This window comes from Phragmites australis, chromosome 7 (assembly GCF_958298935.1).
Source record: "Phragmites australis chromosome 7, lpPhrAust1.1, whole genome shotgun sequence".
Classification (NCBI taxonomy): domain Eukaryota; kingdom Viridiplantae; phylum Streptophyta; class Magnoliopsida; order Poales; family Poaceae; genus Phragmites; species Phragmites australis.
The window spans coordinates 14,531,219-14,546,854 of record NC_084927.1 but is presented as its reverse complement, the minus strand read 5'-3'; the positions used below and the strand labels follow the sequence as shown (position 1 = coordinate 14,546,854).

The following is a 15,636-nucleotide window of genomic DNA, read 5'->3' as shown; positions in this document are numbered from 1 at the left end:
CTGTAAATTCGGCAACACCTGCTCGCCAACCGGAAACTGACGATCAGTACGGTGTTTGTCTGCTTGAGTTTTCATTCTGTTCTAGGCAGTTACCAGGTGCTGCTTCAACAGATCAAGATGAGCCTATCTCCTTTAACATTTCTTATACTGGCTGATGAGTAGTAGAGGTGAGGTAAGGAGTTGCACCAAATTGGGTTTTCATGGCCATACAAAGCTTTAAATGGAGAACAGCCTAGAGATGAATGAAAGGATGAGTTGTACCAAAACTCAATGAAAGCTAACTAAGATTTCCACTTATAGCTGGAGAATTATGTATGGCACACCTCAAATACATCTCCAAACACTGATTTACTCTCTCACTTTGCTCATCAGTCTATGAGTGGTATGCAGTACTCATGTGTAACTTAGTATCCCACAGCTTGAACAGGTCCTTCCAATACTGGCTGCAGAATACCTTATCTCTGTTAGAGACAATCGATTTTGGAATTCCATGCAGCTTGATCTGTGTCAACCAATACTTTAGCCACTTGTTTAGCAGTAAATGGGTGCCTCAAAGGAAGAAAAAGAGCATACTTGGGCAATCTATCAACTACCACCATAATGACACTATAGCCTTTTGATTTAGGCAAGCCGTCAATAAAGTCCATTGTGAGGTCCTTCCATGCTCCTGATGGAATTGGTAGAGGCTGCAATAATCTAGCAGGATGTGTTTTCTCATGCTTAGCCTATTGAAAAGTGATACACTGCTTGACAAAGTTCTCCACATCATGCTTGAGCCCTTTCCAACAGAAATATCTTTTGAGTCACTGATAGGTGGAGTGAATACCAGAATGGGCGCCTAATGCACTGGCGTGCATGGCAGCAATTAGCTTGGTGTGCAGTGCTGAATTTTCTCCAATCCATATTTGATCGCCCTATCGAATGAGCCCCTGGTGGAGAGAATAGCCATTTTCATCAGGGCTAGTAATAGCTAATTTCTTGAGTAACACATGAGCTACAGAATCAGTGGCCAAGGAATTTAAGACTTCTTGTATCCACATGGGCTTCACTTCAGTCACAGCTCGGATAACCATTAGATGTCCTACCCTTGAAAGTGCATCTGCAGTACATTGTCTTTACCCTTCTTGTAGACAATCTTAAATTGCAGGCCCATAAGTCTAGTCATGGACTTCTTTTATAGATCTAACTACAAGTGTTGTTCTTCCAAGAAACACAAATTCTTCTGATCTATTCTAATCACAAATTCCTTTCTCTGCAAATATGGTCTCCATTTTTCCACAGCCATGATCAATGCTAGAAACTCCTTTTCATAAATGGATAAATGCCTATGTATTAGAGATAAAATCTCCCTTGTATAGAAGTTTCTTCTTGTATTTGGTATTCACCGGGTATATATGGAATTGTATCCCGGCTGTTGTAATCTCAACCATATTTGGTTGATTTCCCTTGTACACCACGGCACCTGCTGGCCGCATATATAAAGAGCACGCCCAGGTCTCCAGCCGTGCGGCAATTAGCCTAAACATCATATCTCTCTCGATCTCTATTCTGTTTCATGGTATCAGGATTTTAATCGATCCAATCCACCTTCCGCTACTCTCCCTTCCTGGCCGATGGGTTCCACCGCTGATGGCGCTCTGAACACCAGCGTCTCCCCGGCGATGCCCCCTTCGGCGCACACTGCTGCTGTCCGCCTCCCCGTCGTCCTCAACATGCAGGAACCGAACTACACCATGTGGAGCACCTTCTTCCTCGCGCTATGCGGCAAGTTCAACCTTCTTCCACACGTTCAGCAGGCTACACCGACGCCGGGCGACCCGAACTGGGTGCAGGACAACTACACAGTCAAGTCTTGGCTGTACGGCTCCGTCTCCACCGACCTCCTCGCCTTCGTCATGCAGGCAAACCAGTCCGCCTACGACCTGTGGACGCAGCTAGAGTCTCAGTTGCGCGACAACAAGGAGGCTCGCGCTATCTACCTCAACAGCGAGTTTCACTCCTTGATGCAAGGTACAATGTCCATCGCGGACTACCTCTAGAAGATGAAAAGCGTGATCGATGCCCTCTGCGACGTCGGCCATCATGTCAGTGACTCCACTCTCATCATCAACACTCTGCGCGGCCTCAGCCCGCGTTTCTCCAACGCGGCCACGAACATCTCCATGGCAGCACAACTTCCATCATTCACCAACATGCGGTCACAGCTCATTATGCAAGAGATGCGCATGGACAGCGAGTCTCGCATCGCCTCTGCCACTGCTCTTCGACTTCCTGCGGCTCCACTTAGGCGCCCCATGCAGGTGGCCACGGCTCAGGAAAGAAGAAGAACAAGAATGGAAAGATTAGCTACGGCGGTCCTCCTCGATAGCAGACCCCGTCGTCTACACCAACCCCGACTGGGCCATGGGTCTGCTTCTTGCCGGGCGCACCGCAGGCTGGAATCCTTGGGCCCCGGCCTCCTACCCCTCCTCCGGCTCAGGTGTTCACAATGACCGCTCCACCGACTACATCGTCTGCTCCGACAGCCGGTCCTGCATGGGATCAAGCCGCCCTCATAGCAGCAATGAATAAATTGTCCACTCAGGGACATGAAGGGTGGATCCTGGACTCAGGTGCTTCTATGCACATGACATCCGATGATGGTAAACTCCATCCTCTCTCCATTTCATCATCTCCCTCTCTCGTCACCATTGGCAATGGCTCAACTACTCGTGCTTTTGTTCGCAGTGACGCTTCGCTTTATACACCTACGTCCACTTTTCATCTCAACAATGTTCTTTTTGTGCCTTCTTTGATTAAGAACCTCATATCCGTTCGTCAATTTACACGAGATAATGCTTGTTCTATTGAGTTTGATCCTTTTGGTTTTTCCATCAAGGACCTCAAGACCCGACGCGTGACTCTACGCTCCAATAGTCATGGCGACTTGTACACCTTCAACCACTCCAGTCGCCCTTGCTGCTACCGCTCGTGTCTGTCACCAGCGTCTTGGTCATCCTGGTCGTGATGCCCTTGCTGTTCTTCAAAAGTCGTCTATTATCTCGTGTAATAAAACATATCGTACCACTTGCCATGCCTATCAACTTGGCAAGCACGTACATCTGCCCTTTGGTTCTTCTAATTCTACCACAACATAACCGTTCCAGTTAGTACATTGCGATGTATGGACATCTCCATTACTGAGCAACTCTAGTTTCAAATACTATCTGGTCATTATTGATGATTTCTCCCATTTCTTTTGGACCTTTCCACTCAGACAAAAATCAGAACTACATGCCCATATAGTTCGATTCCACGCATACATCGCTACTCAATTTCGCTCATCCCTTCGTTCCATTCAAGCAGATAATGGCACAGAATTCATCAATTCCAACACAATGACTTTCCTTGCCGATCACGGAATTCATGTCCGGCTCTCTTGCCCTTATACGTCACAGCAAAATGGCAAAGGCGAACGGGCGATTCGCACCATCAACAACACTGTGTGCACGCTCCTGTTCCATGCTTCCATGCCAGCATCCTACTGGGATGAAGCCCTTGCCACTGCCACTTATCTGCTAAATAGGCAACCATCCTCTTCCATCCAAAATTCTACCCCCTACCACAAACTCCATAACCAAATTCCCAACCTTGACCATCTTCGCGTGTTTGGATGCCTTTGCTGTCCTAACATTTCAGCCACCGTAAAACACAAACTCTCGCCTCAATCTGTGGCTTGTGTCTTTCTCGGGTACCCCACTTCACATAAGGGGTACCGATGTCTCGATCCCGTCACGGGACGCATTTACATCTCTCGCCACGTGATCTTCGATGAAACGATGTTTCCTTTCACCGGACCACCTTCTTCAAACCCAGCTTCTATTTATAACTCACTGGATTTTCTAGTGTCCGAGGATAATGCAGGTTTCTTCTTGCCGTCAACGTCAAGCGCACGTCCCGTGCTGCGTGGCACCACTGCTTCGGCCGGTCTGGTCAACTCGCTTGATGCTCACGGCACTGCAGCCCTCTCTGGTGCATCTGTGGCAACACCGGTGGCCTCCACATCAAGCGGTGCGCTGGCTGCAGCGCCCCCTGCTCCACCGACTGCCCACGATGATGCATCTGTGGCTCCACCGGTGGCCACTAGATCAAGCGGTGCATTGGCCGCAGCGCCAACTGCTCCGTCAACCAATGCGACTGCGGCAGCAGCCCGTGTGCAAGCTTGCCAGCTGTCTACTCTCGGTGTCCTCGGCCGGTGCATTACCAGCCAGCTCCTGATGCCGACGTCTCCACACCGCCCGTGGCATCACCCGACGTCTCGGCCTCCTTGTCTGTACCGGTGCATGTTCCAGCACCCGTGCAACCTCTTCCACAGGCCCAGTCGACTGCTCGCCCTGTGCCAGGACCTCATCCAATGGTCACCCGAGCAGCTTCCAGCATTGTGAAGTAGGTCCACCGCCTCAACTTATCTGCTACCACAACACTGGCTATGTCTCTGCTTCCTTCCAACTACCGAAGCGCACTTACGGATCCCAACTGGCGTAATGCTATGATGGAGGAGTATCGTGCACTCATCGACAATGGTACTTGGTCTCTTGTCCCGAAACCACCAGGTGCCAATGTTGTCTCTGGCAAGTGGATATACAAGCACAAGTTTCACTCAGATGGCTCCCTTGCTCGTCACAAAGCAAGGTGGGTTGTTCGTGGATTTTCTCAGCAACCCGGCCTCGATTTTGAAGAGACGTTCAGCCCCGTCATGAAAACCTCCACGATTCGCGTCGTCCTCAGCCTCGCCACCTCCAGATGTTGGCCTATTCATCAACTGGACGTCAAAAATGCTTTTCTGCATGGTACTCTTGACAAGACAGTATATTGCTAGCAACCGTCTGGCTTCGTCGACTCCTCACATCCGGAGCATGTCTGTCGTCTACATAGGTCCTTATATGGCTTGAAGCAAGCACCTCGCACATGGTACCAAATGTTTGCTACTCACATACGCACCATGGGATTCATCGCTTCGGTCTGCGACACTTCTCTGTTCATATTAAAGGATGGAGCTGATCTTGCATACCTTCTTCTCTACGTCGATGACATCATCCTCACGGCTTCTACCCCACAGCTCCTTAGGAGCATCATTGCGCGCCTTCACTCGGAGTTCTCCATGACGGATCTCGGCGAGTTGCACCACTTCCTCAGCATTTCTGTTTCTCGAACATCACACGGGCTATTTCTGTCTCAACGTCACTACGCCGTTGATCTTCTTCATCATGCCGGCATGGCCGAGTGTCACTCTACAGCGACACCTGTTGACACTCGGGGCAAGCTATTCGCCACAGACGGTGCTCCAGTTACTGATCCTACTAAGTACAGGAGCCTTGCTGGGGCTCTCCAGTACCTTACGCTCACACGCCTCGACTTGGCATATGCAGTCCAACAAGTGTGTTTCTTCATGCATGATCCGCGAGAGCCCCACCTTGCCTTGATCAAGAGAATACTTCGATACGTCAAAGGATCTCTTAACCTGGGGCTTTTCATCGGTTCTTCCTCTCCTTCGACGCTAACGGCATATTCTGATGCTGACTGGGCTGGATGCCCAAATTCCATACGCTCCACTTCGGGCTACTGCATCTATCTTGGTGACAACTTGGTTTCTTGGTCCTCTAAGCGTCAAACGACTGTGTCACGATCTAGCGCTGAGGCTGAATACCGTGCTGTTGCTCATGCCGTCGCGGAGTGCTGTTGGTTATGACAACTTTTGTAGGAGCTCCACCAACCTCTTGCAACGGCAACAGTTGTGTATTGTGACAACATCAGCACTGTCTACATGTCCGCAAACCCAATCCAGCATCGTCGCACCAAGCACATCGAGATCGACATTCACTTCGTTCGGGAAAAGGTGTCTCTCGGTGAAGTTCGAGTGCTTCATGTGCCTTCTTCTCATCAGTTTGCCGACATCATGACAAAAGGCTTTCCTACACAACTGTTTTCAGATTTCAAGTCCAGCCTATGCATTCGGTCTCCTCCTGAATCCACGCAAGGACTGCGGGCGGGTATTAGAGATAAAATCTCCCTTGTATAGAAGTTTCTTCTTGTATTTGGTATTCACCGGGTATATATGGAATTGTATCCGGCTGTTGTAATCTCAACCATATTTGGTTGATTTCCCTTGTACACCACGGCACCTGCTGGCCGTATATATAAAGAGCATGCCCAGGTCTCCAGCCGTGCGGCAATTAGCCTAAACATCATATCTCTCTCGATCTCTATTCTGTTTCACTATGCATATCACCCAATGACTTGCTCAGAAAAGCTATAGGTTGGTCTTTTTGCATCAGTATAGCTCCGAACCCCAAATCACAAGCATCATTTTCTACTATAAATGGTTGGTTAAAATCAGGAAGAGCTAGTACTGGAGTTGTGACCATTGCTTGTTTGAGAGCTTGAAATGCAGCATGAGCACCAGCATTCCAACCAAACTGCTTCTTCTTCAATAGGTTAGTGAGAGGCTTAGCTCTGATCCCATTATTCCTAACAAACTTCCTGTAATATCCTGTTAGGCCCAAAAAATCCTCTCAACTCAGTGACCGTGGAAGGTGTAGGCCACCGAAGCATTGCAGCAGTTTTGCTAGAGTCGATGGTTGCCCCTTCATGGGAAATGATATGACCCAAATACTCCAATTTGCCTTGTGCAAAAGAACTGTCATGTGGGGCAGGGAATAATGGCTGCACCATTAGCTGGTGCTATTTTAGAAAGTTATTAAGGAATAATTGAGAGTGATTTGAGGGGAGTTAATTAGCCTGATGGCTATGTAAGCCGCAGGGCACCCGGAGGAAAGGAACACAATGAAGTTATCTTCTTCCTAGCTCTTCTCTCTCTAACAAAATAGGGAGCCGAGGGGCAAAACCTCGCTCCACCTCTCCCCGCAGCTACGCTCTACGTAGTCAAGGTTCTCCACCTCCAGTACCTCCATTGCCTACTCACCGATGTCACAACAAGAACACTTTGATTTCTTTATGTAGAATTGGTGCTCTCTCAGCTTCGTCAACACCTGCCTCTAAAATACACATGGAGCTCAATAGAAGGACTGTAGATTAAGATGTCATCCAGAAACACCATAACAAACTTTCTCAGAAAAGGAACCAAAATAAAATTCATTGCACATTGAAAAGTTGCTGGAGCATTGGTTAGACCAAATGGCATAACCTTGAACTGATAATGTCCATGATGTGTTTTAAAGGTTGTTTTATGTTCATCCTCCAATCTCATCTTGATTTGATGGTACCCAACCCTAAAATCTAGCTTAGTAAAGTACTTAGTCCCAACCAATTCATCAATTATTTCATCTACTAGTGGCATTGGAGATCTTTTCTTTATGGTGAGAGAGTTTATCTTCCTATAGTCTATGCGGAATCTCCATGAACCATCCTTTTTTTGTACCAATAGCACAGGTGATGCAAAAGGGTAGGAATGATGAAGCCAGAAGAAATTAGATCAGCCACTTGCCTCTCAACCTCATCTTTGTGGGAAGGTGAGTACTTGTAAGGTCTAGAATTTACAGGGACAACATGGGGAACCAAAGGCATAGCATGATCATAGGCCCTTGATGGAGGAAGTTGCTTGGATTCACCAAAAAGATCCTGAAATTCAGACTATAACTCCTCCACTACTGGTGACAGTGTCTCTACAACTGGCACCTCACACTGCTCAATCTACTACAGCCATTGCCCATATCTCATTGCCCTGAGACCACTTCCTTAGTTGCTCACAGATATCTCAGGAACCTCTTGTTGCTGTGTGGGAAGAACAACTTGTAGCTGGACACACACACACCTTTGTCCACAAACTCCATTGTCTTCTTTTCCCAATGACAGTGCATGGGATTGTGCTACTTCAGCCAATCATGGCCCAAAATTGCATCATATGCTCCTATATCCAATACCCTCATACCAATCGAGAAAGTGTGGCCCTGTGCCCACCAATCCAATTGAGGGACAAAAGAATCATTGATCATAATTTGCCCATTAGCTACCTTCACTTGTACAGGTTTGTAGGGTTGAGATGAAATTCCAACTCTAGGCAAAAAGGCTGAGTTGATGAAACTTGTTGAACTTCCTGAATCTATAAGAATCAACATAGATTGGTTCTTAACCAAGGCTCTGACTTTGATATTCTCAGTATCTTCAGTTCCAGATATGGCATTCAAAGAGAGGTGACACGATTCAGAAGCTAAGGCATCCTCTTTCTCCAGTTGATTTAACAACTCATCAGATAGTAACAAGTCCATATCAGTAACTTCCAGAGCATGCACCTGAGGTAGAGACCACTTGGGACGCTTAGTTGGATGAGATGGATCAAATTTCTCTCCATAGGCATAGCAGAGACCATGTAACCACATATACTCCCTCAGTTGCCTCTCCTTCCACAGATCATCAGATTGAGCTGGTGGCTTGGCTTCAGATTTTGTCAATGTACCACCATGTTTTTGGCCAAAACTCCCTTTCTGAGATTTAAACTTGGTCTTCTCCTGTAGTTCCTGCTGAATACGAGCAAGTAGAGCAGCTCTATCTACTGTCATAGGAACCTGGGATTGTACCTCAGTTCGAATTTCCAGTTTAAGACCCTTTATAAACTGAGCTACAAAGAAGGTCTCATATAGACCTGAATTGTGCATAGCGGCGAGGTACCTAGCTTAAAGGACTCGGTGTAATCCTCCACTATACCTTTCTACTATAACACCAATAGAGTGTGCATAGCCCGATGATAATCATAAGCGCCAAACTTCTCTTCTACGACACAAGATAACTGATTCCAATCACCTAACCCTTGCTCAATTTTATGCACTTGTAACCACCTAGCCATGTTCCCCGGCCGATATGTGAAAAGATGCCGCCATGACCCACATTGATTCAGAAATGTTGAAGATGCGATAATAATCATGGCACTTTTCCAACCAAATTCTAGGGTTCTCACCTGGAAACTTTGGAAACGAGAGGTTGGATAGAGTTTTCCGACCGCCCATGGCTCCATCGCCTCCCACGCTGTAGGGACCTTCTGTCAAACAGTTTGCAAGTGTCTTCCCCGCTGTATGTGGAGGAGGCTTTGGTAGTTTAATTTTTGGCGGTGGATGTGATTGGGACCCCTCCAACGTTGCCGAGCGCTTGCTGGAGCCATGCTGACTTGGATCGAACCTCTCTAGTCCGCTGCCATCTACTCGAGGACAGCCACACCATGGCCTAGCCTGTTTCTTTGACTTGCTTGGTGAGGAAGTGCTGCTCGTGGGTTACTTGATCTGCCGCCTTGGACGCCAACTCCACTTGCGCCATGAGCTGTTGCTGCATGGTATCCATCGCCTCAACATTCGCCGTCAATCGATCGAGTGTTCTGATCATCCTACTGCACCTATCCTCCTCCTACTTCTCCACTGCCTCCATCTTCTCCAGCATGAATTGGGTCTGCGCCAAAGGCTTAGGAGGTGCCGTGGTGACCGAACCTCAAGCCGAGCCAACCGGTTGTGGAATTACAGGATGTCAATCTTGTCAGAGATCGAACATGATCAATCTCAACCAACCGTCTGCCGGAATTTTATGGCTCCAAGCCGAACGAGTTCATGATCTCCACAACCACAACGAGGAATAAAGGCTCTGGATACCAACTGTGATGACCTGTGGCCACCGACGGTGAACACCGGGACTTGAGCACGCCTAGATGCATCGCACAGCAAGATAAACCAACACGCAAGCAAATTGGTAGTTTTCTTCTTGTTTTCTTTCATGACCACACACCACAGGGATGGGGATAATATTATTCCCTCACTCACACTGCCCTCTGGGTCTCACTCATGCAAGCACACATACGTAAACTACAGAACCAACACTTCTCTGTTTCCTGCCAATGCACACGCCTATTCGGCATCCATCTTCCCCTGTGATGATGTTGAGTCACACGTAGAGTGTGTTGCAGGGAGTGATGGAAGGTTCCATCCCCAGCAAAATCTACCCCCGACGAAATCTACGGTAAGGCCATACGCGTCCCCTCTGCCCTATCCCACTATAAGAACCTTTCCTTCGGCTTCTCTACCCAGTATCGAAGCTCCTCCACCCCTCCTTCCTTCTGTTTCATACCCGAGACGTTACCCTTGTGCCCAAGGCCGCCATCATCAGTGAAGCTCCATCGCCGCCTCAGTTTTGTGACGTGGAGCTCCTTTTTCCTCCCCTTTTAACCTTCCATCACCATTGCAGGACAACTTGGCGGCTTCCCCGCATGTTGGTTCCACCACATCGTCCCTGCAGGCACCTCTGCAATGAGCACCACCGGTTTCGTCCGCTGTTCGCCATTGCACGCCATCCTCGTTCCACTTACGGCTGTGCACAACCTCATAGTGAGATTCCCATGTTTCCCCCCTCTTTTGCACCATGTCCCACGACCTCCCGTGCCCCGTAGCTCATTTTTTAGCAACACCGGCGAGATTCCAAGCGGCGCCACCGCGGAACATGCCGCTGCCAGACACCCGACCCCCAGCCATCACCCCATACCCTTTTCAGCCCCCCTTTACTGGTCCATGGTGGACAATGGACCCGCCCCAGTTCGTGGGTCCACGAACCATATAGACCGAGCCCATGAAACAATGCATCGCTGACATCACTCTGGCATCATCATGGCGTCATAAGTCCAATTTCCCTCTGTTAAATAATACCTTAATTCCTGATTTTATTCCTTTTACGATCTAACCCTTGTTGTTTAGGATAACTAGATCTGCTATTCTCTGATTCATAGTTTTCCTTCTAGCTAGCACCTGTAATCTTTGATTAATTGTAGATCAGTCCCTGGAACTTTAGTTTAGGTGTACTTTAACGTTTTAGATCTGATTCAGGCGATTCTTCCGCTCATGCATTTGTAGAGACGAGTAGAATCCTTTACTAGGGTTTTTATAAGGCTTTTCTACTATTTGGTATACTATTCTTAGCTTTTCCTTTTATGTGTATTCGGTGATTGTTGTGCAGATAGACGAGAAGCCATTCGTGAGCTTTCAAGAGCCAGATTTTGAGGAGTTTGACTAGCAGACCAGTGAAGGAAAGTGTCCTTGAATACCTAGTGATGAGGACATCACTCCTTCGGCTACACGCACCACAAATATTCCTCCTCCCGCTGCTGTAATTCAAGGTCTTTTGACAAGAACTCGTGCACGAGAACTTAATTATCAGGTGAACTCGTTCCTCGCTGTCCATACAAATGTTTCTAAGGATTGCATGCTACTAACTTATTGCGATGATTTTATTATCCTTAGGAACCTGAGAGAAGATCCATATAAGCACAAGTGTAACCGGAGGGCTACCGCGCATAAATCCAGTTCTATCCCCAAGATCAATTCGGAATCGGAATTACAGACAACACCAAATTCAAACTACCATAACTCTTGATTCCGAAAGGTGGTCAAGGCCCATGAGTACTTGTTGGAAAGGTCGCGGAGTCTACTTTCATACGGATCCGACCTCATCTCCAAATACCTTCTGTGCTCTCCAGAATCGGCAAAACAAGTCGCGTCGCTCTTCCAGTTCGAATCAGTTTGGGCCTTGGGCCTTGGGCCTTGTAATTGAGTTGTATTCGAGCTCCATCAGTTGTGGCCGAATCCTTTCTCCTTCTAGCTTATAAATAGATAGCCGCCCCCTCTTCTAGGGTTTGGGTTTTGCTTAGATTACAACTAGACAATTTTTTAGTTTTTCGCCGTTCATCGGTTTGTGGAACCCCAACTCGTGTGTTTCATCTTTATTAGCAATTCAGATTGCATCTTCCTTGTTCTTATGAGTTGCTTCGATTGCTTGTAGGAACAATAACCCTCGTGGTAAGGTCGATCGCGTACGAGCGTGGTTGATAACGACAGTCGTGTGGGTGTAACGACTTGCGAGGTGACAATCTGCGGGTTGAAAGCCTCCAAGCGTCAACGTCCTCACGACGAAATCAATCGAACCTATCGGAAGATCGGGCTGCTGTTCTCATCATCTAGCTCCTAGTTTTACAATTTGTTTTACTTTTCAAATTGCATGTGTGTCAGATATGATAGTTTTCCTATTTGTTAAGGTTTACTGGTCCTTCTTGTATTTTCATTGTAGCCACTAGATCATGGTTGGGTCTTGGGGTAGAAACACTTAGCTTGCAAGTGGGAATATTGTTGGTCTATAATTTTGACTAGTGGCTTATGCAGCACAAAAATGGGTATTGTGGTAAATGGTTAGCAATGTGGAACTTAGGGATCTAGACAGGATGGTTGGTGTCAAATATTAGTTACAGACAATATGTTCATAATTGAACTGCCGTACCTTTGAGATAAGGGATCGAGCAGGAAACAAGATCACATGATACATACAGGTTCGGGCCCCCGAAGTGGAGTAATATCCTACGTCCTTTATGGATGATGTTGTATATAGATTGTCTTGAGTATGAGTAAGGTGGCTAAACCTATTACAATGAAGTAGATCAGACCTAACTAATCTAGGGTTGAAGTCACCGAGTGTCTCCAAAGCTAAGGTCATGTTGCTTGCGTCTAGTTGTGTAGGTGTTGATCTGTCATGAGTTGAGTTGTCCTCAGGGGTCAGGATCTCCGCTTTATAAAGGGTTCCAAGCCATAGTATATAGGGAGTCCTTCATCTTGTCAGTCAAGGCAAGACAATCGAATCCAGCTTGGATACTAGTCGTACTCGAGTCGGTTAACCCGATCAAGACCTTTCTAGTATAGGCTTTTATGATCTCCAGGTATACCGGGTTCCAAAGATTCAGATACATAATATCCAAAGTTGTTCATCAGGTATACAGTGTATCCTATCCATGTATAGTATACTCCTTTTGTGCATATACCCTATAGTTAGATATTCAATACTAGCCCCTTAACTCTACTCAGTAGAGAGGATTCCTATAAGTACCTACTCGAGAATTGCCAAGTATAAGCCTGGTCGAGCAAGGTAGATCAAGCTTGCAGTCAAAAGAATCGAGCAAGGGATTCCTTGTTCCGAGTACCGAGTGCAAACACTATTGGGTCAAGCGCCCCACCGTTGTCTGCACTCGAGGCTCAAGAAAGGCTAAAAAACTCGACTTCTTGACATCGGTCTTTGAGTAGAGTTAAAAAGAAATCTTTGAAATTTGAACCGTTAGGTGTAGGCGCATTTAATGCATTTGAATGGGCGTGCAAAGATTCACATGACACTATTACCATGTTTTTCACATCGAGTGAGGTGCCACAGTAAAGGGAGTGATTACAAAAAAAATGTTAAGTATCAGGCTTTATATTCATATGAACCTAGACTGTAGCTATTTTTCATCCTCTCGCCATAGTCTCCCGCTTTAAGCTTTCACCTTTCTTCACCTAAGCATGCGCCGCTGCACAACAATTTTGCTCCACGGCCTCCAACCCTTCTGCAAACGCCGCTGCTCCTTCCTCGCCCAAGAAAGGAAACAACTTGAAGGCAAACGACACCTCTCCCAAGCAACTAGATGAGATGAAGCTCCTAATTGGGGCTTGGTGATCTCGATGATGCAAGAAACGAAGCTACATGAACTTGAAGGCGAAGGAATTGTTCCTCCTCACGAGCTGGCCAACTGGAGACCGGCATCGGGTGAGGAATTCCCATCCCACTAGTTTTATCATGAAATAGTGGTGTTTGAATCATTTTTCCACTTCGGTTTTAATGTTCCCCTTTCCAAATTTCCTCTTATCGTACTTCACTACTACCAAATCGAACTCCACCATCTAAACCCGAGCTCAATAACCATGCTTAGTGTGTTCGTCCATCTGTGCGAAGCCTTCCTTGGTATAGCACCGAGCCTAAATCTGTTTCAATATTTCTATCATTTGAAAAGAAATTCGAAAAACAAGTGCACCGGAGGCTATGGTTTCCAACTGCAGAATGGGATGAAGAACTTTTATTGGAAGAAGAATTGGTTTTACGTCTCCAACGCTGACCCGGTCAACTGTCCCTTAGTTTATAAGGGTCTTCATCCTCACCCAAATCCATCCTGGTCAAAAAAGCACCGCGAGCTTGACCACACTGCATACCACGCCAAGAAGATTGGCGAGCTAGAGTGATTTGACTAAATGGCATTTGGCCAAAGACTTCATTAGCCGAAGGTCATGTCCCCTGAAAATGCGAGATCACTTTGAGTGGGACTATGCTGGAGACAATGATAGCTCCTAGGAAGCGGCCAGATGTAAGTTAGAGTTAACATCTTACTACTTCTGTAGCTGCAATTGAGCTCTTTTGAGTGACTCCTTTTTTAGCATTGTCCCTGCAAGGTACTGCTGCTCGATTGAGCAAGTTGTTTGCTGAAGAGACGCAACCATGCCCTATTCAGCCCAACTCCTTCAAGAATCCTCGACCACCGGTAAAAAATTATTTGGACTGAGAAAATAGCAAAGGTTGCTTGTTTGACCTGAGTCGTCATTTTATTCCAGATTATAGCCTCCCATCAAGAAGACACCTACTCCTCTGGCGCTAGTGACAAGGCCAAGGGAAAATGCCAACCGATCAAGAGGTTGAAGGGTCTCTTCCTTCCAAGAGATCTTCTTTACTGTATGATTTGTAGCCTCTTAAGCGGACGCGGAAAAGAATTCAACTGGTACTAAAATTATATCTTAAATGATCATTTATTTAACTATTATCCTAATTATCGAGCATGTTCCAACTGACACTTGGTCTGTATGGGCGCCTCACTATAGGGATCGACTAGTGCATCCCTAGTATTGCCTTCTCAAGAAAACACCGCTCCTAATGACTCGATAAGAGTGGTAACTCATATCAAGTTTGCCTCCTTAAATTGGTCATTTCTATGAGGATTTACTTGATAAGTTAAGAATGATGACGAGTCATTGTGGGATAAATTTTCTGCAAGCAATGGTTTCCTTAACTTCTTCAGACTTCCATGCCATCCCTTCGGCACAACCAGCCCTAGCTAATGCTATGGTGAAGAAGAAACTCACCATCAAGAGGCAGAAGTCAAACATTGTTTTGCATGTCCCAATCACCAAAAGGTATTGCTTGAACAATTATCTTGTCTTTGCAGCTTTCCTTTTCCTTCCTCACCCTGTTAATTGGAGACCATTCTCCCCAGAGAAGCTAAAAGAATAGACGACAATTGTTCCAACTGACCTTCTGACTCCGTCCTCCCCAGTGATGTCACCTTTGCTTCCTCGAGTAGAGAAAACTCCCGCAGATGCACCTGGAGCAAGCTTGTGAACCAACAGAGCTGAGACCCCAACTGATGATCTTTGGATAGAAATAGAGGATCTCTTCAATGCTGCAGATGTCAAGATTGTCACTGCTGAGGCTTGGTACTCGAAGACCGACCATAGCAATTGCCAGAAGGAGCTGAATGCTAGTCAAGAAAGAATTAACTGTAAGTGTATCTCCAGATCACTAGCAGGTGATTTGATTTCCATGCAACTAGTAATTATTGATTTTTGTTTTCTTTTCTAGTTCTCAAGTCCTTCATAAGGAACAAGATCAATGAAGCAATGAAGATTATCGAAAATAATTCCAAGTATTAGGAAAAACTTAGAGGCGACCTAAAGACAGCAAAGGCTGACCAAAAGGCCATGACTGCCGAACAAGACAGTATAACTGTTGAACGGAACACCATTGCTACCGCACTAGACATTATGACTGCCGAGC

General features: G+C 46.5%; 1 protein-coding gene across 1 annotated transcript; it reads left to right on the top strand.

The window, feature by feature from the left end:
* The first annotated feature begins 4,981 nt into the window (after positions 1-4,981).
* On the top strand, positions 4,982-5,728 carry LOC133925407 (uncharacterized mitochondrial protein AtMg00810-like). The gene has a single exon (XM_062371343.1). It carries the CDS (start codon positions 4,982-4,984, stop codon positions 5,726-5,728), a length of 747 nt encoding a protein of 248 aa, XP_062227327.1.
* The last annotated feature ends 9,908 nt before the right edge of the window (positions 5,729-15,636 follow it).